Source organism: Lolium perenne, chromosome 5 (genome assembly GCF_019359855.2).
Source record: "Lolium perenne isolate Kyuss_39 chromosome 5, Kyuss_2.0, whole genome shotgun sequence".
NCBI lineage: Eukaryota > Viridiplantae > Streptophyta > Magnoliopsida > Poales > Poaceae > Lolium > Lolium perenne.
Window position 1 is genome coordinate 118,029,477 of NC_067248.2, and position 25,863 is coordinate 118,055,339.

At 43.7% G+C, this 25,863-nt stretch overlaps 1 protein-coding gene across 6 annotated transcripts; it reads right to left on the reverse strand.

Annotated features, from left to right (window-relative positions):
* Positions 1-388: 388 nt before the first annotated feature.
* Positions 389-24,494, reverse strand: LOC127299724 (uncharacterized). 6 transcript variants are annotated; one of them, XM_071819948.1, is made up of 9 exons: positions 24,110-24,494; positions 23,536-23,606; positions 23,369-23,421; positions 21,497-21,575; positions 20,773-21,354; positions 18,137-18,217; positions 14,565-16,872; positions 8,577-8,657; positions 389-669 (listed from the first exon to the last, which is right to left on the reverse strand). In XM_071819948.1, exons 7-8 carry the CDS (start codon positions 15,684-15,686, stop codon positions 8,580-8,582), a joined length of 1,200 nt encoding a protein of 399 aa, XP_071676049.1. In that variant the 5' UTR covers positions 15,687-16,872; positions 18,137-18,217; positions 20,773-21,354; positions 21,497-21,575; positions 23,369-23,421; positions 23,536-23,606; positions 24,110-24,494; the 3' UTR covers positions 389-669; positions 8,577-8,579. The 6 variants fall into 6 exon arrangements, 5 of the variants coding, with proteins under 5 accessions (XP_071676049.1, XP_071676048.1, XP_071676046.1 ...); XM_071819947.1 differs by lacking the exon at positions 23,369-23,421 and having other exon boundaries at positions 20,773-21,240; XM_071819945.1 differs by lacking the exon at positions 23,369-23,421 and having other exon boundaries at positions 20,773-21,255; positions 23,536-24,494.
* Between the last annotated feature and the right edge of the window lie 1,369 nt (positions 24,495-25,863).

The following is a 25,863-nucleotide window of genomic DNA, read 5'->3' on the forward strand; positions in this document are numbered from 1 at the left end:
CAATTTTTCCTATGTAACTACTAAAATATGAATTTCTAGACTCAACTTCGTCCGCTGCAAGGGGCTCCTAAAGGCAGTCCTGCTCTGATACCAAGTCTGTAAGCCCCAGGAGTAGGAAAACCCAGAGCGCGTAGGTAAGAGGGGTTTATGTGCATGAGGTCACTACAAAGGATCGTGAGGTCGCCTCGCATTCCCAAGCATATGGGTAGGCCAAGCAACAGCTCGACACACCCATGCACACAACACCCACCTCAAAGGCTCACGGTAGGCTTTCCAGGCCTGAGTGCTTCACCTTCCTGTGCACTTCACACATACACACACTGTGCACAGGATACAAGGGTAGAATACAGCTTGAATATCACAACATGACTATGTACGACACAAAAGATGGAAATAAGGTTCATATATATAGCAACGCTCTAATGAGCAAGATCCAAATGACACTCAGAGGACACATGTCCCAACATTACATCATACATAAGATAGCCAAATAGTCTGGGTACAGACAAGAACCAAATGGGGCTAAGAGTCCTGAAGATAATCAAGCGGTGTTTCCATAACCAACAAGCCACAGGCTGCTGCCTTAGGAACGATCCTGCTACGCAATGAAGTCGTCGTCCGTGAACTCGACAAAGTAGCCACCTGCGTACTGCTCATCATCTGTCGTACCTGTTTGTCGAAAAGCGTGTTCCGGAAAAAGAGGAAGAAAAACGAGGGTAAGTACCTGATGGCGTGTAACTCACACGTTCGTTGGGAACCCCAAGAGGAAGGTATGATGCGCACAGCAGCAAGTTTTCCCTCAGAAAGAAACCAAGGTTTATCGAACCAGGAGGAGCCAAGAAGCACGTTGAAGGTTGATGGCGGCGGGATGTAGTGCGGCGCAACACCAGGGATTCCGGCGCCAACGTGGAACCTGCACAACACAACCAAAGTACTTTGCCCCAACGAAATAGTGATGTTGTCAATCTCACCGGCTTGCTGTAACAAAGGATTAACCGTATTGTGTGGAAGATGATTGTTTGCAGAAAACAGTAGAACAAGTATTGCAGTAGATTGTATTTCAGTATAGAGAATTGGACCGGGGTCCACAGTTCACTAGAGGTGTCTCTCCCATAAGATAAACAGCATGTTGGGTGAACAAATTACAGTTGGGCAATTGACAAATAAAGAGGGCATGACCATGCACATACATATTATGATGAGTATAGTGAGATTTAATTGGGCATTACGACAAAGTACATAGACCGCCATCCAGCATGCATCTATGCCTAAAAAGTCCACCTTCAAAGTTATCATCCGAACCCCTCCAGTATTAAGTTGCTAACAACAGACAATTGCATTAAGTATTACGCGTAATGTAATCAGTGACTACATCCTTGAACATAGCACCAATGTTTTATCCCTAGTGGCAACAGCACATCCATAACCTTAGAGGTTCTTGTCACCCCTCCAGATTCACGGAGACATGAACCCACTATCGAGCATAAATACTCCCTCTTGGAGTTACTAGCATCAACTTGGCCAGAGCATCTACTAATAACGGAGAGCATGCAAGATCATAAACAACACATAGACATAACTTTGATAATCAACATAACAAGTATTCTCTATTCATCGGATCCCAACAAACGCAACATATAGAATTACAGATAGATGATCTTGATCATGTTAGGCAGCTCACAAGACCCGACAATGATAGCACAATGGGGAGAAGACAACCATCTAGCTACTGCTATGGACCCATAGTCCAGGGGTAGACTACTCACACATCACTCCGGAGGCGACCATGGCGGCGTAGAGTCCTCCGGGAGATGATTCCCCTCTCCGGCAGGGTGCCGAAGGCGATCTCCTGGATCCCCCGAGATGGGATCGGCGGCGGCGGCGTCTCTGGAAGGTTTTCCGTATCGTGGCTCTCGATCGGGGGTTTCGCAACGGAGGCTTTAAGTAGGCGGAAGGGCAGGTCAGAGGCGGCACGAGGGCCCCACACCACAGGGCCGCGCGGCCAAGGGGGCCGCGCCGCCTAGGGTCTGGCACCTCGTGGCCCCACTTCGTCTCCTCTTCGGACTTCTGAAGCTTCGTGGCAAAATAGGACCCTGGGCGTTGATTTCGTCCAATTCCGAGAATATTTCGTTACTAGGATTTCTGAAACCAAAAACAGCAGAAAACAAAGAATCGGCACTTCGGCATCTTGTTAATAGGTTAGTTCCAGAAAATGCACGAATATGACATAAAGTGTGCATAAAACATGTAGATAACATCAATAATGTGGCATGGAACATAAGAAATTATCGATACGTCGGAGACGTATCAGCATCCCCAAGCTTAGTTCTGCTCGTCCCGAGCAGGTAAAACGATAACACAGATAATTTCTGGAGTGACATGCCATCATAACCTTGATCATACTATTTGTAAAGCATATGTAGTGAATGCAGCGATCAAAACAATGTATATGACATGAGTAAATAAGTGAATCATAAAGCAAAGACTTTTCATGAATAGCACTTCAAGACAAGCATCAATAAGTCTTGCATAAGAGTTAACTCATAAAGCAATAATTCAAAGTAAAAGCATTGAAGCAACACAAAGGAAGATTAAGTTTCAGCGGTTGCTTTCAACTTGTAACATGTATATCTCATGGATATTGTCAACATAGAGTAATATAATAAGTGCAATAAGCAAGTATGTAGGAATCAATGCACAGTTCACACAAGTGTTTGCTTCTTGAGGTGGAGAGAAATAGGTGAACTGACTCAACAATGAAAGTAAAAGAATTGTCCTCCATAGAGGAAAAGCATCGATTGCTATATTTGTGCTAGAGCTTTGATTTTGAAAACATGAAACAATTTTGTCAACGGTAGTAATAAAGCATATGTATCATGTAAATTATATCTTACAAGTTGCAAGCCTCATGCATAGTGTACTAATAGTGCCCGCACCTTGTCCTAATTAGCTTGGACTACCGGATCATCACAATGCACATGTTTTAACCAAGTGTCACAAAGGGGTACCTCTATGCCGCCTGTACAAAGGTCTAAGGAGAAAGCTCGCATTGGATTTCTCGCTATTGATTATTCTCAACTTAGACATCCATACCGGGACAACATAGACAACAGATAATGGACTCCTCTTTTATGCATAAGCATGTAACAACAATTAATAATTCTTCTCATATGAGATTGAGGATATATGTCCAAAACTGAAACTTCCACCATGGATCATGGCTTTAGTTAGCGGCCCAATGTTCTTCTCTAACAATATGCATGCTTAACCATAAGGTGGTAGATCGCTCTTACTTCAGACAAGACGAACATGCATAGCAACTCACATGAAATTCAACAAAGAGTAGTTGATGGCGTCCCCAGTAAACATGGTTATCGCACAACAAGCAACTTAATAAGAGATAAAGTGCATAATTACATATTCAATACCATAATAGTTTTTAAGCTATTTGTCCCATGAGCTATATATTGCAAAGGCGAATGATGGAATTTTAAAGGTAGCACTCAAGCAATTTACTTTGGAATGGCGGGAAATACCATGTAGTAGGTAGGTATGGTGGACACAAATGGCATAGTGGTTGACTCAAGTATTTTGGATGCATGAGAAGTATTCCCTCTTGATACAAGGTTTAGGCTAGCAAGGCTTATTTGAAACAAACACAAGGATGAACCGGTGTAGCAAAACTCACATAAAAGACATATTGAAAACATTATAAGACTCTACACCGTCTTCCTTGTTGTTCAAACTCAATACTAGAAATTATCTAGACCTTAGAGAGACCAAATATGCAAACCAAATTTTAGCATGCTCTATGTATTTCTTCATTAATGGGTGCAAAGCATATGATGCAAGAGCTTAAACATGAGCACAACAATTTCCAAGTATCACATTACCCAAGACATTAATAGCAATTACTACATGTATCATTTTCCAATTCCAACCATGTAACAATTTAACGAAGAAGAAACTTCGCCATGAATACTATGAGTAGAAACTAAGGACATACTTGTCCATATGCTACAGCGGAGCGTGTCTCTCTCCCATAAAGTGAATGCTAGGATCCATTTTATTCAAACAAAACAAAAAACAAAAACAAACCGACGCTCCAAGAAAAGCACATAAGATGTGATGGAATAAAAATATAGTTTCAGGGGAGGAACCTGATAATGTTGTCGATGAAGAAGGGGATGCCTTGGGCATCCCCAAGCTTAGACGCTTGAGTCTTCTTGATATATGCAGGGGTGAACCACCGGGGCATCCCCAAGCTTAGAGCTTTCACTCTCCTTGATCATGTTGCATCATACTCCTCTCTTGATCCTTGAAAACTTCCTCCACACCAAACTTAGAACAACTCATTAGAGGGTTAGCGACAATAAAAATTAACATATTCAGAGGTGACACAATCATTCTTAACACTTCTGGACATTGCATAAAGCTACTGGACATTAATGGATCAAAGAAATTCATCCAACATAGCAAAAGAGGCAATGCGAAATAAAAGGCAGAATCTGTCAAAACAGAACAGTTCGTATTGACGAATTTTATCGAGGCACCAGACTTGCTCAAATGAAAATGCTCAAATTGAATGAAAGTTACGTACATATCTGAGGATCACTCACGTAAATTGGCATAATTTTCTGAGTTGCCTACAGGGAAAACAGCCCAGATTCGTGACAGCAAAGAAATCTGTTTCTGCGCAGTAATCCAAATCTAGTATGAACTTTTCTATCAACGACTTTACTTGGCACAACAAAACACTAAACTAAGATAAGGAGAGGTTGCTACAGTAGTAAACAACTTCCAAGACACAAAATAAAAACAAAGTACTGTAGGTAAAAACATGGGTTGTCTCCCATAAGCGCTTTTCTTTAACGCCTTTCAGCTAGGCGCGGAAAGTATGTATCAAGTATTATCGAAGGGTGGTGCATTCTCAGCGGGGTGCGGAGTTTTCTCAACCAGGCATAGTATATTAGATACATAAGTTTTAGCATCTCCCTTTTCATTAGTCTTAGGCGTGCTACTCTCATCAAACAAATTTTCAGGAACAAGCCAAGCATAGTTATTTTCTAGTGCATCATTCATAGCTAAGAGTTTACATGGTATTGGTGCTTTGATCTCCCCTCCATCATTAATATTATTAGTGTACTTTATTCTATCCATATCCATCTTTTCAAGGAGACTAACAAAATTGGTGTAAGAACCAAGCATATTAAATTTAGCAAAAACCTTTCTAGCCTCTCTCGCTATACCACCAAATTCTCTAAGAAGGGTTTCTAAAACAAAATCTTTCTTTTCCCCTTCTTCCATATCACCAAGTGTGAGAAACATGTGTTGGATTATAGTATTGAGATTAACAAATTTAGTTTCCAACATGCGAACTAAAGCAGCAGCAGCAATTTCATAGGTAGGGGCAAGGTCTACCAAGTGCCTATCCTCAAAATCGTCAACGGTACTAACATGGTTGAAGAATTCTTCTATATTATTTCTCCCAATTATAGACCCACGTCCTACCGGTATGTCTTTCGTGGTAAAATTAAAAGGAAACATGATGAATCAAGTAAGGTAAATGCAAGTAACTAATTTTTTTGTATTTTTGATATAGCAAACAAGATAGCAAATAAAGTAAAACTAGCAACTAATTTTTTTGTATTTTGATTTAGTGCAGCAAACAAAGTAGTAAATAAAACTAAGCAAGACAAAAACAAAGTAAAGAGATTGAGAAGTGGAGACTCCCCTTGCAGCGTGTCTTGATCTCCCGGCAACGGCGCCGAAAAAGAGCTTGATTGCGTTTAACTCACATTTTCGTTGGGAACACCTAGATGAAGGTATGATGCGCACAGCAGCAAGTTTTCCCTCGTAAAAGAAACCAAGGTTTATCGAACCAGGAGGAGCCAAGAAGCACGTTGAAGGTTGATGGCGGCGGGATGTAGTGCGGCGCAACACCAGGGATTCCGGCGCCAACGTGGAACCTGCACAACACAACCAAAGTACTTTGCCCCAACGAAACAGTGAGGTTGTCAATCTCACCGGCTTGCTGTAACAAAGGATTAACCGTATTGTGTGGAAGATGATTGTTTGCAGAAAACAGTAGAACAAGTATTGCAGTAGATTGTATTTCAAGATAGAGAATTGGACCGGGGTCCACAAGTTCACTAGAGGTGTCTCTCCCATAAGATAAACAAGATGTTGGGTGAACAAATTATAGTTGGGCAATTGACAAATAAAGAGGGCATGACCATGCACATACATGTTATGATGAGTATTGTGAGATTTAATTGGGCCTTACCACAAAGTACATAGACCGCCATCCAAAGATGCATCTATGCCTAAAAATTCCACCTTCGGGTTATCATCCGAACCCTCCAAAGATTAAGTTGCTAACAACAGACAATTGCATTAAGTATTGCGCGTAATGTAATCAGTAACTACATCCTTGAACATAGCACTAATGTTTTATCCCTAGTGGCAACAGCACATCCACAACCTTAGAACTTTTACATCCGTCTCGAGATATCAATGGAGGCATGAACCCACTATCGAGCATAAATACTCCCTCTTGGAGTTACAAGCATCTACTTGGCCAGAGCATCTACTAGTAACGGAGAGCATGCAAGATCATAAACAACACATAGACATAACTTTGATAATCAACATAACAAGTATTCTCTATTCATCGGATCCCAACAAACGCAACATATAGAATTACAGATAGATGATCTTGATCATGTTAGGCAGCTCACAAGATCCGACAATGAAGCACAATGGGGAGAAGACAACCATCTAGCTACTGCTATGGACCCATAGTCCAGGGGTAGACTACTCACACATCACTCCGGAGGCGACCATGGCGGCGTAGAGTCCTCCGGGAGATGAATCCCCTCTCCGGCAGGGTGCCGGAGGCGATCTCCTGAATCCCCCGAGATTGGATCGGCGGCGGCGGCGTCTCTGGAAGGTTTTCCGTATCGTGGCTCTCGGTACTGGGGGTTTCGCAACGGAGGCTTTAAGTAGGCGGAAGGGCAGGTCAGGAGGCGGCACGAGGGGCCCACACCACAGGGCCGCGCGGCCAAGGGGGGGGCCGCGCCGCCTAGGGTGTGGCCACCTCGTGGCCCCACTTCGTCTCCTCTTCGGACTTCTGGAATCTTCGTGGCAAAATAGGACCGTGGGCGTAGATTTCTGACAATTTCGAGAATATATCTTTACTAGGATTTCTGAAACCAAAAACAAAGAAAACAAAGAATCGGCACTTCGGCATCTTGTTAATAGGTTAGTTCCAGAAAATGCACGAATATGACATAAAGTGTGCATAAAACATGTAGATAACATCAATAATGTGGCATGGAACATAAGAAATTATCGATACGTCGGAGACGTATCAGTACCGTTGGCACGTACTTGCGAGACAAGACCAGCTATGCTTGCTGGTGGGCGGTGTAAACTTCGCCCGGCTATATGTGGAGTTTAGCGGCAGCAAAGCACTAACCAATAGAGACACGCTACAACATCCGTCTAATAGAGAAGGTGAGAGAGCGCATATTCTAGCAGTTCTATACTCTGCAAACAAAAACCCAGCCAGTGCGATCCCCCTTAGCCAAAAGGTACTAACAAGGCTCTCACACAGTTGACAATTTTATATCCATTCCATTGTAATAGGGCTAACTTACTACGCAAGTAATTAGCAAGTTATTAGCGACAACTTTAGGTGTAAGTTGTTCTATGATCGAGTTAAACAGCTCCAAGTCGTCCATAACCGCGGACACGGCTTATCGATAAGATTTACCCTCCAGGGGTGCACCAATTTTACCATACACGCATGCTCGAACCCGCGGAGTCTCACAACAAGACCGTTCCCAAATCAACAAGAAAGTCTAGGGGGGCCACCCGCCTAAGCTACCCGTATCGAAGTTCGGCCGTACTCCGAGACGGACTCAGAGGTTTGCGCCGGCGGCTAGGCGTGCGAACCACACGCTTCGCTAAACGTCCCGCAAGGTACAGTACAAAATATAAACACCCGAAGGCAACAGGAAGTAAACACCCGAAGGCAACAGTAAGTAAAGCATGGCATACATGACATAGGCAAATAAAACCAAGGTTGTGGCCCCCTTTTCAACAGACTAGAGAAATGGTAATGGGTGATGGGGGGTCCCGATAAAACCTCCCACGAGTGGTTAGCGCGCTCAGTCTTAGAAACAGATAACAAGAACTCGGGTCCTAGGGGACATTAGCAAGTCAAAGTTCCGATGCTTTCGCAAAGGGGCTCACCGATGCCTCTGCAATATTATAACCCTTAGCAATTTTAGTTGTAGCAAAAGTTATCCACTTCATTTTCAAAAAGGTAGTACATGTGTCAACATCCCAACAAGATATCCCGAACATTTCGAGATATCAACAAAAACCCTAAACTCGCCTACGACTCGCAAAGCTGACAAACAACAAACAATAGGTAGGGCGAGGAGGTGTATCTCGGACATATAGGTAACAGGTGGAATAGGACACGTGACACAACAGAATCGCAACATAAGGATAGCAATAGATCAAAAGAGCATGTAAATGTAAAATAGGTGAAGGGGTGGGCTCGCCTATCAGATCAGAGGTAGAAGCACCGACACGATCCTCCAGGGGGAACTCGTACTCCTGCTCGTACTGCTCTGCGTCGGCGTCTACTCGAGAAGAACCAAATAGCACATACAAGGAAAGTAAAGGCATAAATCAATACAAGTAAATGCAATGCGCAATATGATGCATGATGGCATGGCAAGATGATTTGTGCAAGACAAAATTAAGTGGGGTGCTCATAATTCACATGAAATGATAAACACCCTCACATAGATCTTAATTGAATTTGCAAGTTTTAATTTGGACAATTCAGAGATGATACCAATGATGCATGACAATTTCAGATTTGAAATCCTCACATTTTTCTGATGAGAATAGACATAAAGTTTGTAGAATTTGAAATTGTGGAAAAGAAGATATGAATTATGCCATATTACTCCAATTAACTTCAGATTTTAAATATGTCCAAATTTTATTTATCCAAAAACCAAAACAAAGTTCTTATATGGATAGATCATGGAATGCTGATCAAAATGGATATATAACTTGTCACATTTGGATTAGTAGAAGACTAGTTTTGAAACATATGAAATATAGGCAGGGGCAAAACATAAAGTTTTGTAAAAAAAAAAGGATTTTAAAAACAGGGACATCCAGGATTTGAACTCAGGGTGCTCGGAAGAGAGGGGCTTGGCGAAGCCAATGGGCTGCTGTACGGAACTTTTACAGATACAGATTTCATAGAAGGTATGGTTTACAGACGAGTTAACTGAATTTCGACAGTGCAGAACTGGATCGTGACAGCTGCAGGTAAACTTATGCACGGATTTTAAAGCAACTGTAACGACGATTCTGGCCACCGGTTTGAGCGAGAGAAAAGGGGTTGAGCAATTACACCGTGGTGTGCTTCGAATTCTGCCCACAGTTTGTGCTGAGGTGGTCGTGATCGCCGGTGAAACGCCGGAGAAGTGAGGCCGAGGCGGCGGCGATTAACTGACAACGAAGCAGTTGTAACTGAAAAGCGTGACAGCTGCTATTCTCTGCACGAAATTTAAAGTGGATGACGCGACGAAACCGTGCATTGTTAGGCATGGATTTGGAAAGGTTGAGTAAGAGGAAGGTGCCAAGATTGTAAAGGAACATGTTTCGTTGCAAACGGAGCAGCGTGGCGCCGGCGGTGATCATCGGAAAAACGGGGCAGTGACGCAGCGAGGAACAGCACAACTCTGAAAAACGTTTTCTGGTCCAACTTTGGAAGAAGGTGGCGTCGTCGTCTCTGATCCGTTTTGGGCGATTTAAAGTCCTCCAGAGAGAGGGTGATGCGGTGCATCCAGCGGTGCAAGCAAAACGACCTGAGGTGGAGCGGTTCGTCGGCGACGCTCGTCGGAAGAGGGCACCATGAAGCAGAAAACATACGTTTTTCATCTACTCGTTTCTTTCTCATCAACGTCGATCCAGGGCCATGCAAGGAGGAGGAGGGCAGGGGTGTGGCTGATGCTCACCCTGGGGTGCGTGACGACGAGATGGTGGAGACAGAGGAGGTCGCCGGCGTCGAGGACGTCGAGGTGGCCGTGACGACGAGGCAGAGGTGGTCGGGATCGAGCAGATCTTGGCCTCCCTTTTCTCCGTGAAGAAGACGATGGCGTAGAGGAGGTCGAGGTGGCTCCGTTCCACAGATCAGGTGGGCGCGTCGACGGCCATGGCGACGGTGGCGGTGGACGGCTGGTTTGACGGTGGTGATGATTTTCTCACAGGAGGGTTTTGGAAGAAGACAGGGATGGTGGCGGCGGCTTGGAGAGGGAAAGGAGGCTAGGGTTAGAGGACTGCTGGTGCTGCTGCTTAAAAGAGAAGGAGGGAGACCGGAGGATGGAGGGAGATGGCGACGTGGAGAGGCAGGAGCACACCATTGCCCGATACAGGTTGCTTCGTCGACGTGGAAAGAGGATGAGACGAGGGGTCATCGTACCGATTGTGGTAAGTGGGTTTGGGCCAGAGATGGACTTGGCCACGGTGAGAGAGGAGAGAGAGGTGGGCCAGGTTGCTAGGTGGGCTGCCGGCTAGTTTTTGGGTAGATAGTGTTTAGGTTAGGCTTTTATCTCTTTCTCTCTTCCTTTTTCTGATTTTTGTTTTATTTTCAACTCAAAACCAAATGTGTATTTTGATTAGAGATAAAGTTTGAGTATTTGAAGGGGAGAGAAATATGAGGGAAGTCACATACACATGTGATGAAGAAAGAAGAATAGCATTAAAAGAGGAAGATGCACGGAGCTAGAATAAATGTAAACTCCATGATTTTATGTGCAACAAGATATTGGTTGTACTACATATCAAACCAATTACTTGGGATGGAGTATCTCCAACCCAATCATAAATTGGTTTGGGCAAAGAAGAGGTTAGGGTTGATACCAAATTTTAGAAAATTTGGCCATGACATTTTTGTTTTAGGGTTTAAGAGATGGGGAGGATGGTGTGTGCTTTTCTTGGAACATCACAAGAGTAAGGGGATGAAACAAGAAGAAGAAGGAGGGAACAACAAGCAACAAAGAAAAACCAAAGGCAAAAGCAATTTAGTAAAACCAAAGGTGGTGATATGCATGAATGCAACATGATGACATGAAACAAATGCAAGAACGGTAAAAGGATCTATGTATTACTCTTGGGATGTTACAAACGCCCCCCCTTGAAGGAATCGCGCCCCGAGATTCTCAGGAAGAAGAGAAGAAGGACGGGTACTCGGAACGGAGTTGATCTTCTCGCTCCCAAGTTGCTTCTTTATCAGAATGGTGCGACCACTGCACCTTGAGGAACTTGACAGAGTTGTTGCGAGTACGACGTTCAGCTTCATCAAGAATCCGAACGGGATGCTCTTTGTAGGAGAGGTCTTCTTGGAGGTCAATGGACACGTGATCAACTGCACGACCCGGATCTTTGAAGCACTTCTTGAGCTGTGACACGTGGAAGACATCGTGCACTTTGGAGAGCTTCTCAGGGAGTTCAAGGAGGTAAGCGACTTCACCACGCTTTGCTAGAACCTTGAAGGGACCAATGTATCTTGGCGACAGCTTGCCTTTGATACCGAAGCGATGAGTGCCCCTCATCGGAGTAACACGAAGGTAGGCTTGATCACCAGGATGATATAACATATCACGGTGCTTGCTATCATAATAGCTTTTCTGCCGAGATTGTGCTATCTTCAGATTGTCACGAATGATTCGCACCTTTTCTTCAGCCTCGTTGATGACATCGGGGCCAAAGATTTGCCTTTCACCAGTTTCAGACCAGTTCAGAGGTGTTCTGCATTTGCGACCATAGATAGCTTCGAAGGGTGCCATGCCCAAACTGGCTTGATAGCTGTTGTTGTAAGAGAACTCAGCGAAAGGAAGACATTCTTCCCATTTCATGCCGAAGGAGATAACACAGGCACGGAGCATGTCCTCGAGAATCTGATTGACTCTTTCGACTTGCCCACTCGTTTGCGGATGGTAAGCTGTGCTGAAGAGCAGATTAGTTCCCATAGCTTTCTGAAAGCTTGCCCAAAACTTGGAAGTGAAGATACTTCCGCGATCAGAGCTTATTTCCAAAGGAACACCATGAAGAGAAACAATCTTTGCAGTGTAGAGCTCAGCCAACTGACTAGCAGATATTGTTTCTTTGACAGGAAGGAAGTGAGCAAGCTTAGAAAGACGGTCGATCACCACGGAGATAGCATCATTGCCTTTCCGAGACTTTGGAAAACCAGTCACAAAGTCCATCTATATCTTATCCCATTTCCACTCAGGAATTTTCAGGGGTTGGAGGACACCGGCAGGTCTCTGATGTTCTGCTTTGACACGGCGACAGACATCACATTCTGAGACATAGCGAGCAACATCCCTTTTCATCCTAGTCCACCAATAGGTAGATTTGATATCGAGATACATCTTTGTGCTGCCAGGATGGATAGAAAGAGGAGTGTCGTGAGCTTCTTTGAGAATGAGGTTTCCCAGGTCTGGATCGTTCGGAACAACAAAACGACCTTGGAAGAAGAGAGTTCCTTGATCATCGAGAGAGAAAGACTTGTACTTGGGCTTGTGCATATTCTCTTTGATATTCTTGCTGCAAATATCTCGCAACTGTCCTTTTCGGATCTTATCTTCAAGAGTTTGCGTGATCACCAAGTTTGCAAGGTAGCCCTGGGGAACAAGCTCAAGATTCAATTTCCTGAATTCTTCATGAAGACCAGGTTGACTTTCTTGAATCATGAGGTTGTTGCAATAGGACTTGCGACTAAGGGCGTCAGCCATGACATTAGCTTTGCCTGGAGTGTAGCTGATAGACAAATCAAAGTCCTTGATGGTTTCCATCCATCTCGTTTGACGGAGGTTCAAGTTGGGTTGGGTGAAGATGTATTTGAGACTCTTGTGGTCGGTGAAGATCTCACATTTGTTGCCCAACAAGTATTGGCGCCATGTTATTAAAGCATGTAACACAGCTGCAAGCTCGAGATCATGTGTGGGATAGTTGAGCTCATGCTTTTTCAACTAACGAGAAGCATACGCCACAACTTGACGTTCTTGCATGAGGACAGCACCTAGACCATGAAGAGAGGCATCACAGAATATCTGGAAAGGTTTAGAAGTATCTGGGAGGATAAGGACAGGTGTGGAAGTGAGCTTCTGCTTGAGGAGGTCAAAGCTTTCTTGGCATTGAGGAGACCAAAGGAACTTCTTGTCTTTCTTCAGGAGATCGGTAAGAGGCTTGGCGATCTTGGAGAAATTCTCAACGAAGCGGCGGCAGTAACTTGCCAAACCGAGGAAACTTCTCACTTGCTTGACATTCTTCGGAGGAAGCCATTCAACGATCGCCTTGACGGTTTCAGGATTGACAGCAATGCCTTTTCCCGAAATGACATGACCAAGATAGACGACTTGAGGAAGCCAAAATTCACACTTGGAGAACTTGGCATAGAGACGGTGTTCACGAAGCTTCATGAGGATGAGGCGAAGATGCTCTTCATGCTCCTCATTGGACTTGGAGTAGACAAGGATATCATCGAGATAGACTACCACAAACTTGTCGAGGTACTCCATGAAAATGTAGTTCATCAACCGAGAGAAAGTGGCAGGAGCATTAGTGAGGCCAAAGGACATGACGGTGTATTTGTAGAGACCATAACGAGTTTTGAAGGCTGTCTTGGGTACATCCTCCTTGCGGATTTTGATTTGGTGATAACCACTTCTCAAATCCATCTTAGAGAACACAGTTGCACCCGCAAGCTGATCAAAGAGCTCATTGATGCGAGGAAGAGGATATGTATTCTTGATCGTTTTCTCATTGAGGACGGTAGTCAACCACCAATCGATCGGTTTTATCCTTTTTCTTCACGAAGATGGTAGGACATCCCCATGGAGAAGTGCTTGGCTGAATGAAACCAAGTTTTTGCAACTCGTCAAGCTGCTTCTTGAGTTCAGCCAACTCATTTGGACCCATTTTGTATGGCCGCTTTGAGATAGGAGTTGTTCCAGGCTCTAGTTCAATGACGAACTCAACAGCCCTGTCAGGTGGCATACCTGGAAGTTCTTCAGGAAAGACGTCAGGAAAGTCGCAAACCACCGGTATAGACTCAAGCTCCTGAAGAGAACTAGGATTCAAAGCAAAGAGCTGAACGGAAGGTGTTTGAGAAGGTGTATAGATCAAGGTTCCTGATGAAGTAGGAAAAGAAACTGAATGGTTGGCGCAATCAATGACAACTTTGTTGGCCTTCAACCAATCCATGCCAAGGATGACATTAATGCCAGAGTTTCGAAGGAGTATCAAGGAGGCGAGAAAGATATGGTTTCCAATTTGAATTTGGTTACCATGGCTTATCTTCGAAGATATCATTTGTCCTTCGGGAGAGTGAACCACGAGATTAGATGGCAAGATCTCTTGTACTAACCCATGTGTATCAGCGAAACTTGAAGACACAAACGAAAGAGAAGCTCCTGTATCGAACAGTACTTTTGCAGGAATGGAGTTAACAAGCAAAGTACCAAGCACGACGTCGGTAGCTTGTTCAGCTTGCTCAACGTTGATGTTGTTGACGCGAGCAGCCCTCGGACCTTGCCTGGTGTGTTGTTGAAGGCACGGCCCGGAGCTGGTGCACGAACCATCGCATTTGTTGTAGTAGAGCGAGGTGGTGGTGGAGGAAGCTTCTGAGGGCAGAAGGTAGAGATGTGCCCAACCTGACCACACTTGTAGCATGTGGGGTCGGCACGTGGACCCATCGGCCTTGGTCCACCATAAGCAGGCCTTGGCGGAGGTTGGTAGGTCCTCTGCTGAAGCTGTGGGGTGGGAGGGCGGGGAGCATACCCAGCGTGTGCTGCGCGGGGAGCATACCCAGCTTGTGTAGCTTGTCCTGGCGGTGCGGGATAAGGAACCCACAACCTGCGCTTCTGAGGCGGCGCTGAAGAAGGAGCACCAACCTCTCGAGTATGCTTGCGTGACTCGTCGAACGCAAGCCTACCCGACTCTTCCTTGATAGCAGTGTTGACCAGCTTGTCAAAGGTGTCCATCGAGACATGAGTGAGCGCGTACTTGAGTGCCGGCTTGAGGCCATTACGGAACCTCTTCTGCTTCTTGGCATCAGTAGACACTTCTTCACCACCATAGCGAGCTAGCCTTGAGAACTCGATGCTGTATGCCATCACGTCTTTGTTGCCCTGGACAAGACTGAGGAATTTCTCCTTCATCCTATCCATTAGCCCTTCAGGAATGTGGTGGCTTCTGAAAGCTTCCCTGAATTCTTCCCAAGTGACATCAGGAGCATTGGCGGGACGCATCTCGAGAAAGTTCTCCCACCATGCTGCGAACCCTCCTTTCAGTAGGTGAGTCGCAAACCGCACTTTGTCTTCTGGGGCGACTCCCGCTGTGTTGAGCATGCGGTTGACATCGCGCACCCAATCATCTGCATCCAGCGGTTCAGGAGTAGAGTTGAACGATCGCGGGTTCAACTGCAAGAAGTCCCGGATCATCACTCGACCATTGTCATGACGAGCTTGATCGAAGTTGTGCTGGGTTTGCTGCATTTGGCTCAACAGTTGAGTCATTTGCAACAGGGCTGGTCCCAGCGGAGGAGGTGGCGGAGGTCTAACCATCCTGTTGAGGGAAAACATAAGACGGTTGAGACAAAAGATAAGAACAAAGCTTAGAACAAGGATTTAAGATCACATAACACATCACTCCATAGAATTCATCAAGGTACACCATACAAGGTTCAAGTACACATGAGATCCATACAAACGGATACAAGGATAGAAAACTAGAACATCCACTCGACACGCAGGACAGTGGAGGAAACGGTAGTTCCATGAGGATAACGAAAAGGAAGCAGGCTCCGGAACAAAGAAGTGGTCAAGATAGCATCGGATCAAAGGATAATAACATGTTAGTATGAAAATACCAACATGTCAAAGGAATAGATTATATGTGGAGATTGACAAAAGATGATAATGAAGCAACCATAGTACAGAAAAATTTTCAAAATACTTTTCCCTATGGCACTATGGTTTCCCACAAACACGTCCAAGCCTAGATGAAACAAGATAAGAATAGACTAAAACCGTTGCACGTCCTTACCAGAGGGAGGGTGGGTGGGGTAAGAAATAAAAGCAGAATTCCTACTCTCGCGCACAATTTTTCCTATGTAACTACTAAAATATGAATTTCTAGACTCAACTTCGTCCGCTGCAAGGGGCTCCTAAAGGCAGTCCTGCTCTGATACCAAGTCTGTAAGCCCCAGGAGTAGGAAAACCCAGAGCGCGTAGGTAAGAGGGGTTTATGTGCATGAGGTCACTACAAAGGACCGTGAGGTCGCCTCGCATTCCCAAGCATATGGGTAGGCCAAGCAACAGCTCGACACACCCATGCACACAACACCCACCTCAAAGGCTCACGGTAGGCTTTCCAGGCCTGAGTGCTTCACCTTCCTGTGCACTTCACACATACACACACTGTGCACAGGATACAAGGGTAGAATACAGCTTGAATATCACAACATGACTATGTACGACACAAAAGATGGAAATAAGGTTCATATATATAGCAACGCTCTAATGAGCAAGATCCAAATGACACTCAGAGGACACATGTCCCAACATTACATCATACATAAGATAGCCAAATAGTCTAGGTACAAACAAGAACCAAATGGGGCTAAGAGTCCTGAAGATAATCAAGCGGTGTTTCCATAACCAACAAGCCACAGGCTGCTGCCTTAGGAACGATCCTGCTCTGCAACGAAGTCGTCGTCCGTGAACTCGACAAAGTAGCCACCTGCGTACTGCTCATCATCTGTCGTACCTGTTTGTCGAAAAGCGTGTTCCGGAAAAAGAGGAAGAAAAACGAGGGTAAGTACCGTTGGCACGTACTTGCGAGACAAGACCAGCTATGCTTGCTGGTGGGCGGTGTAAACTTCGCCCGGCTATATGTGGAGTTTAGCGGCAGCAAAGCACTAACCAATAGAGACACGCTACAACATCCGTCTAATAGAGAAGGTGAGAGAGCGCATATTCTAGCAGTTCTATACTCTGCAAACAAAAACCCAGCCAGTGCGATCCCCCTTAGCCAAGAGGTACTAACAAGGCACTCACACAGTTGACAATTTTATATCCATTCCATTATAATAGGGCTAACTTACTCCGCAAGTAATTAGCAAGTTATTAGCGACAACTTTAGGTGTAAGTTGTTCTATGATCGAGTTAAACAGCTCCAAGTCGTCCATAACCGCGGACACGGCTTATCGATAAGATTTACCCTGCAGGGGTGCACCAATGTTACCATACACGCATGCTCGAACCCGCGTAGACAAGCGCGGAGTCTCACAACAAGACCGTTCCCAAATCAACAAGAAAGTCTAGGGGGGGCACCCGCCTAAGCTACCCGTATCGAAGTTCGGCCGTACTCCGTGAGAGACTCAGAGGTTTGCGCCGGCGGATAGGCGTGCGAGCCACACGCTTCGCTAAACGTCCCGCAAGGTACAGTACAGAATATAAACACCCGAAGGCAGCAGGAAGTAAACACCCGAAGGCAACATTAAGTAAAGCATGGTATACATGGCATAGGCAAATAAAACCAAGGTTGTGGCCCCCTTTTCAACAGACTTGAGAAATGGTAATGGGTGATGGAGGGTTCCGATAAAACCTCCCACGAGTGGTTAGCGCGCTCAGTCTTAGAAACAGATAACAAGAACTCGGGTCCTAGGGGACATTAGCAAGTCAAAGTTCCGATGCTTTCACAAAGGGGCTCACCGATGCCTCTGCAATATTATAACCCTTAGCAATTTTAGTTGTAGCAAAAGTTATCCACTTCATTTTCGAAAAGGTAGTACATGTGTCAACATCCCAACAAGATATCCCGAACATTTCGAGATATCAACAAAAACCCTAAACTCGCCTACGACTCGCAAAGCTGACAAACAACAAACAATAGGTAGGGTGAGGAGGTGTATCTCGGACATATAGGTAACAGGTGGAATAGGACACGTGACACAACAGAATCGCAACATAAGGATAGCAATAGATCAAAAGAGCATGTAAATGTAAAATAGGTGAAGGGATGGGCTCGCCTGTCAGATCAGAGGTAGAAGCACCGACACGATCCTCCAAGGGGAACTCGTACTCCTGCTCGTACTGCTCTGCGTCGGCGTCTACTCGAGAAGAACCAAATAGCACATACAAGGAAAGTAAAGGCACAAATCAATACAAGTAAATGCAATGCGCAATATGATGCATGATGGCATGGCAAGATGATTTGTGCAAGACAAAATTAAGTGGGGTGCTCATAATTCACACGAAATGATAAACACCCTCACATAGATCTTAATTGAATTTGCAAGTTTTAATTTAGACAATTCAGAGATGATACCAATGATGCATGACAATTTCAGATTTGAAATCCTCACATTTTTCTAATGAGAATAGACATAAAGTTTGTAGAATTTGGAATTGTAGAAAAGAAGATATGAATTATGCCATATTACTCCAATTAACTTCAGATTTTAAATATGTCCAAATTTTATTTATCCAAAAACCAAAACAAAGTTCTTATATGGATAGATCATGGAATGCTGATCAAAATGGATATATAACTTGTCAAATTTGGATTAGTAGAAGACTAGTTTTGAAACATATGAAATATAGGCAGGGGCAAAACTGAATACCAGCAGTTTTGTAAAAAAAAGGATTTTAAAAACAGAGCCGGCCAGGATTTGAACTCAGGCTGCTCGGAAGAGAGGGGCTTGGCGAAGCCAATGGGCTGCTGTACGGATCTTGTGCAGATACAGATTTCAGAGAAGGTATCGTTTACAGACGAGTTAACTGAATTTCGACAGTGCAGAACTGGATCGTGACAGCTGCAGGTAAACTTATGCACGGATTTTAAAGCAACTGTAGCGACGATTCTGGCCACCGGTTTGAGCGAGAGAAAGGGGGTTGAGAAATTACACCGTGGTGTGCTTCGAATGATGTCCACGGTTTGTGCTGAGGTGGTCGTAATCGCCGGTGAAACGCCGGAGAAGTGAGGCCGAGGCGGCGGCGATTAACTGACAACGAAGCAGTTGTAACTGAAAAGCGTGACAGCTGCTATTCTCTGCACGAAATTTAAAGTGGATGACGCGACGAAACCGTGCATTGTTAGGCATGGATTTGGAAATTTTGAGTAAGAGGAAGGTGCCAAGATTGTAAAGGAACATGTTTCGTTGCAAACGGAGCAGCGTGGCGCCGGCGGTGATCATCGGAAAAACGGGGCAGTGACGCAGCGAGGAACAGCACAACTCTGAAAAACGTTTTCTGGTCCAACTTTGGAAGAAGGTGGCGTCGTCGTCTCTGATCCGTTTTGGGCGATTCAAAGTGCTCCAGAGAGAGGGTGATGCGGTGCATCCAGCGGTGCAAGCAAAACGACCTGAGGTGGAGCGTTTCGTCGGCGACGCTCGTCGGAAGAGGGCACTGTGAAGCAGAAAACATACGTTTTTCATCTACTCGTTTCTTTCTCATCAACGTCGATCCAGGGCCATGCAAGGAGGAGGAGGGCAGGGTGTGGCTGATGCTCACCCTGGGGTGCGTGACGACGAGATGGTGGAGACAGAGGAGGTCGCCGGTGTCGAGGACGTCGAGGTGGCCGTGACGACGAGGCAGAGATGGTCGGGCTCGAGCAGATCTTGGCCTCCCTTTTCTCCGTGCAGAAGACGATGGCGTAGAGGAGGTCGAGGTGGCTCCGTTCCACAGATCAGGTGGGCGCGTTGACGGCCATGGCGACGGTGGCGGTGGATGGTTGGTTTGACGGTGGTGATGATTTTCTCACAGGAGGGTTTTGGAAGAAGACAGGGATGGTGGCGGCGGCTTGGAGAGGGAAAGGAGGCTAGGGTTAGAGGACTGCTGGTGCTGCTGCTTAAAAGAGAAGGAGGGAGACCGGAGGATGGAGGGAGATGGCGACGTGGAGAGGCAGGAGCACACCATTGCTCGATACAGGTTGCTTCGTCGACGTGGAAAGAGGATGAGACGAGGGGTCCTCGTACCGATTGAGGTAAGTGGGTTTGGGCCAGAGATGGACTTGGCCACGGTGAGAGAGGAGAGAGAGCTGGGCCAGGTTGCTAGGTGGGCTTCCGGCTAGTTTTTGGGTAGATAGTGTTTAGGTTAGGCTTTTATCTCTTTCTCTCTTCCTTTTTCTGATTTTTGTTTTATTTTCAACTCAAAACCAAATGTGTATTTTGATTAGAGATAAAGTTTGAGTATTTGAAGGGGAGAGAAATATGAGGGAAGTCACATACACATGTGATGAAGAAAGAAGAATAGCATTAAAAGAGGAAGATGCACGGAGCTAGAATAAATGTAAACTCCATGATTTTATGTGCAACAAGATATTGGTTGTACTACATATCAAACCAATTACTTGGGATGGAGTATCTCCAACCCAATCATAAATTGGTTTGGGCAAAGAAGAGGTTAGGGTTGACACCAAATTTTAGAAAATTTGGCCATGACCTTTTTGTTTTAGGGTTTAAGAGATGGGGAGGATGGTGTGTGCTTTTCTTGGAACATCACAAGAGTAAGGGGATGAACCAAGAAGAAGAAGGAGGGAACAACAAGCAACAAAGAAAAACCAAAGGCAAAAGCAATTTAGTAAAACCAAAGGTGGTGATATGCATGAATGCAACATGATGACATGAAACAAATGCAAGAACGGTAAAAAGGATCTATGTATTACTCTTGGGATGTTACAGACAAAGCTGTAGATTTCGGCAATGGTCGAGGGGAGAGCCGGTAAGCATACACGCGTGTGGTTAGAGCGCTCAGTCTCGGAACAGATAACAAGAACTCGGGGTCTTAAGATATTTAGGAAATACAAGTGAGCCGTCATAAAACGATCAGCTGACCCACCGATGCCTCCGCTAAACAATTATCAACAACTAAAGTAACCATGATTCTACCTAACATATAACCCGATAAGATAATAATAACGGTAACGAGATAAAACAGCACTAGCATGCACTACCACTCACAAGGCAGACCTGATAACTAAACAATAGCTGTAGGAGGTGGTGGTGGCAATATGGGACTCCACGCACACCCAGAAATGAACTCCACTTAGCAAGGAACTCCACGCACACCCAGAAAGGAACTGCACGCAGTGAATCCAGACGAGGGCAATCATGTCCAAAAAGCGAAATAGATCCTGGAGATACCAATCCTGGGCAGGTTAATACCAATACAAAATCACAGTTGTCCACTTTAGCTTAAGGTATTTGCGGATTTTTTGTTGAATCTGTGGCTTGCAATTTTGTAGATTCTGGAATAAACAACAAATATGGTGCCAGATCCAAATGTGTTTTCGAGTTTATGAAAAGTTAGAAATGATATACAAAATCTCCTCAATATGATATGCAAAAAACATAATTATGAACATCATGCTGTGAGATAGATTACCATACCTTACCAACAGTACCAATTTCCAGTCCACACCAGCGGACCAGCCTATATCGTACTCCTGTCAAATGATGTATACTTCTCCTGCAAATGTAGTAGTGAGTAAGAACTACTTCTCCTACGAATGATGTTGTATACTTCTGTAGCATAAACAATAGTAGTTACAACAAAGTATATTTGTCAGAAGTTTTATGTATATTTCTCCAGGAAATGATGTAACATTTTCCATGTAAATATTGTGTCAGGAGTAATGGTTCGGCCTGCTTTAGGCGATATTACAAACGTACTCATCCGCCGCTCTGATTCAACACAAGGTAAATACGAAAACATTAATTTTAAACAGCTTTCCTATGCATATGCTTACTATTTGATCTTTCATATGTTTGCGTTCATCTGTACAGTTGGTCTAAATAATTCGCGTGTTGTCAACAATCATCCAACACCATCTAACTGTGATGAAGGTAATTTAGCTGATTTTAAAACTGTTAGTTCTGTATAATATCCTATACTAAATATTTCTTCTGTTTTGCTCCAATCAAGACCTGCATTCTTTAGCTACTCCAATTGCCATTAATTATTGTAAGTCAAGCCTTGAAGAGCAATCAAATAAGCGTGCCAGAGAAAGATACACAAATATGAGCGTCAAAAAGAAAGAAGCATATCTCAAAAAAAATGTGGGTAGTATCATAAACGGAAGACTATTATGGAAGCATATGCTGTTAAAGGTTTCCATTTGGATTCTTCCAAATCCAAACCTCGGTTTACAAATGTCTGCACCCAATCAGCTCAGACTTCTATACAAGTGTCTCAAATAACCGATACCCGATTGTTTCGGACTCCTATGGATATGTCTCAACAATGCAGTAACCAAATGTTTCCGTCTACTATGAATGTGTCTCAAAAGTGCAGTAACCAATTGGGTCAGATTCCTATGGATGTGTCTCAAAAGTGCAGTCACCAAGTACCAGATTCCTATGGATGTGACACAAAAAGTCAGTAACCATATAGTTCAGTCTCCTATGAATGTTTCTAAAATAGCCAATGACCGGTTCAAGATCCTATGGACGTTTCTCAAATAGACACTTCTGCTGAATTTCTGTTAATTTTATTCTATCTATAATATTTTATGAGATCATAAATTCTTACATATATATTTTGTATGTTGTCAGCCCACCATTCTCCTGAAAAAGCAGGCTCGACGCAGATAAATTTTCGTGAAGCGGACAAAAACTTCATACTGCTCGATACTGCTCTATGAGTCCCGAACAAGTGGAGACTCTCCGTCAGAATAAGAGTACGTACTACCTAAAAAGTAAAGCTGAGGCTGCTGGCAGTCATAAAAAATAGACAAACTAATGGGTACTGCCGATGTAGGCTCAACTCCAAGCAAGATATTTTCTCATTCAAACAATGGTATATTGATTAAGATATTATGTACATGTTCATATTCGCAGTTTGTACATTCAGTTTTGCGTTATTAATAATTACTACTACTGCTTCTAGAAAGGAGACTGTACTAATCAAAGCCATGGAACATTTATTGTGAACAATGATGAAGATATTCAGGCTGCCACAATGGATGATATTCAAACTGACACAATGGTAGCAGAGGATTATTTGATCCATCCAATAGCCATCCTTGCTTGCCTGGTAATTCATATATGCAAGTGAAATTTCGTGTCTATTATTTCCTTTCATGTTGGCTCAAAGCTCTTGATTTTACATGGTAGAATGCTTGGCGACAAAAGGTAATAACAAAACTCCAGCAGACTCGAAAATAAGTTTTATCGTGTTATTCTTTTTAGATGTCCTATTAACTGAATACACAAGTTAAAATTTTGTTTTTAGTAGTTAAGCAAATGGCCATGATGATGTACCTTTAGCTTCTTTTTAGTAGTATCGATGCACATTACTTGACACTAAACCTTTTCTGCAAGGATTTCATTTTATAAACCATGCAATTTTGTACCATGAAGCTTCATACAGATAGCAAACTACAAAATTTAGAAGGGTGAAAATGAATGATACCAAAAGTTAATTTTACCTGATGCATTCAAATACATGTCCTTGTCAGTGGAGATGCTCTCTTGTCCCTCCTTTGAAATGAAAACTCCGCTATAAATGGCCAAAAATCAAACTAAGATTAGGAAGCAACAACGCTGACCAAAATTCCTGACCTGAATAATATCATATCGCTAGAAAGTAGAAACTGGAATAGAATGTAGGCAGAATATATTCCAGGAACATTATGACATATTCCCAAGGCCTTAATTAACAAAAGTTAAGATAATATCTCCGAGCCACAAAAATATGTGAATATTTATTATAGATAAACCGCACAAAAAATTCACTACACTACAAACAGAAATTTCACCACGGCTATTTTTGTACCCAGTTCATTGCATACATGGGATGGATCAATATTTGTTCAACAAAACCTTAAAATTTCAGGCCATTCTATCCCATGGATCATGCATCACAGTAGATAGCAAAACAACCATTATGCCTACAAAAATAAGCACACATCATATCTTGATTCTTGAATCTTTGCCTAAGCTGAATCACAAAATCCTCTCATTGCAAGAAAAAGGAAATAAAAGCAGAGAGGATGGACCCGCCTGGATGGAGTCCCTAGAGGGCAGGCTAGAGCGGATGCGTGAAGCAGGGGTTCCGGCCGGAGGTAGTCGTGCTCCCGTCGTTCGTGGGTCAGCGATCGCTGGAGGTCGAAGTGGAGCCATCGGTCAGACAGGAGGCGGGATGGGGGAGAGCTGAATCCGGTGTGTCGCTGGGAGGAGGGCCGGGGAAGGAGGAGTACAGACGCGAGAGGTTGAGGTGGCAGGAGTCGATCTCTTCATCGATGAGGCGACCAGGAACATGGAGAACAGTGAGGAGCGAGGAGTGAGGAGTGTGGGGAAGGAGATGAGGCTGGGAGAGATACTACGGTGAGGATAGAGGTTTTTTTTTTGGCAAAATCGGTGGGGATAGATGTTGGGAGTTGTGAGTTGTGACTCGCTCAGTGACTGATTGAGGCCATCAACCATCGTTTCTTAAAACAAATAAAATCTCTCTCAATGCACGTATGGTTTGATAATGTACTACTGCCTGTGTGTAGGTTCCTTTTGTACGGTTCATGATCATTCCATGATTTTCAGGGTTTATAAGCTTGTTAAGTTTTGTTGATAATTTATTTTTATTAATAGTATAGTATATTTATATGGTACATTTTGTATAAATATGCAGGTCATCATGTGCTATGTGGATGTTAAATTTCATGGAGTATTTCACAGTATTTTATTTGACATTCCTGAACAAGTATATTTTGCTCTGTATCACATACTTGTTCCACGTTGTATCATTATTTGAAAACTAACTTTGACTACTACTTTATTGATGATAGGTTCATATGACAAATTTTAGAAGCAAACTAGCTGTCATTTTAGTAGACTTGGAACTAAATTATGATAAACCGGGACTTGGAAAATGATGATAGCGACACAGATCCGACGGATTGTATGATTGTGGATGGACCCTCTAAAAATCAAAACATCGAACAGCTCATCAGAAGTTGAGTTGATAGCGCATTCATTGCCTTTTTCACCCTCTACCAATCCCAATCCAACACAAGAGGATTTAATATATGAACTTTGTTTATACATCAGCATGTTGTCCCTTCACTCGAGTAAGTCATATTTTTCATTTTGTTTTGTGTTCTTATAAATAAATCATCCTTCCGATTTTACAGGGGGAATGGGTGAGAAGTTCATATTCTTATCCTATTAGCCTAAATTTGAGGCAACTAAGGAACATCTTGAGGATAGATGAAAATATGGATATCAGTTGTTTTAATATAGCTGTACGGATTCTAGCATGCCACTAAAGACATTCCAGACCACTACATTTAAGTGGCTTGGCATATAACACACTAAAAGAAAAATGTGATTGACGGTATATATGTTTTGTGACACAATATAGGACGTCTGTTGCACGTGCACGCTTACTAGTTAGGCCAAAGACACAATACACTTCCAAATAGGAAGGTTGCGGTCAGATATTCCAGGAACACATATAGAGAAAAGAAGATAGAAAATAGAGAGAAGGTAGAATGGATGGAGCATGCAAAAGAAAGAAAGGGGAGGATGAAGAAAGATGGGGAAGCAAGTTCAACATTTTCCAAACCAAATTTCATTAAAACTTGTTCATCCAAAATATTGCAAATTTCTTTATTTCGGATTTTGTTAATGAAAGATCGAGATGTCGCCTAGAGGGGGGGGGGGGGGGGGTGAATAGGCAATTACAAACTCTTGCGGATCTGTCTTGTAAGAATGCGGAATTAAACTATCGTTTAGTTTACAAGCACAAACCCTAAATATGC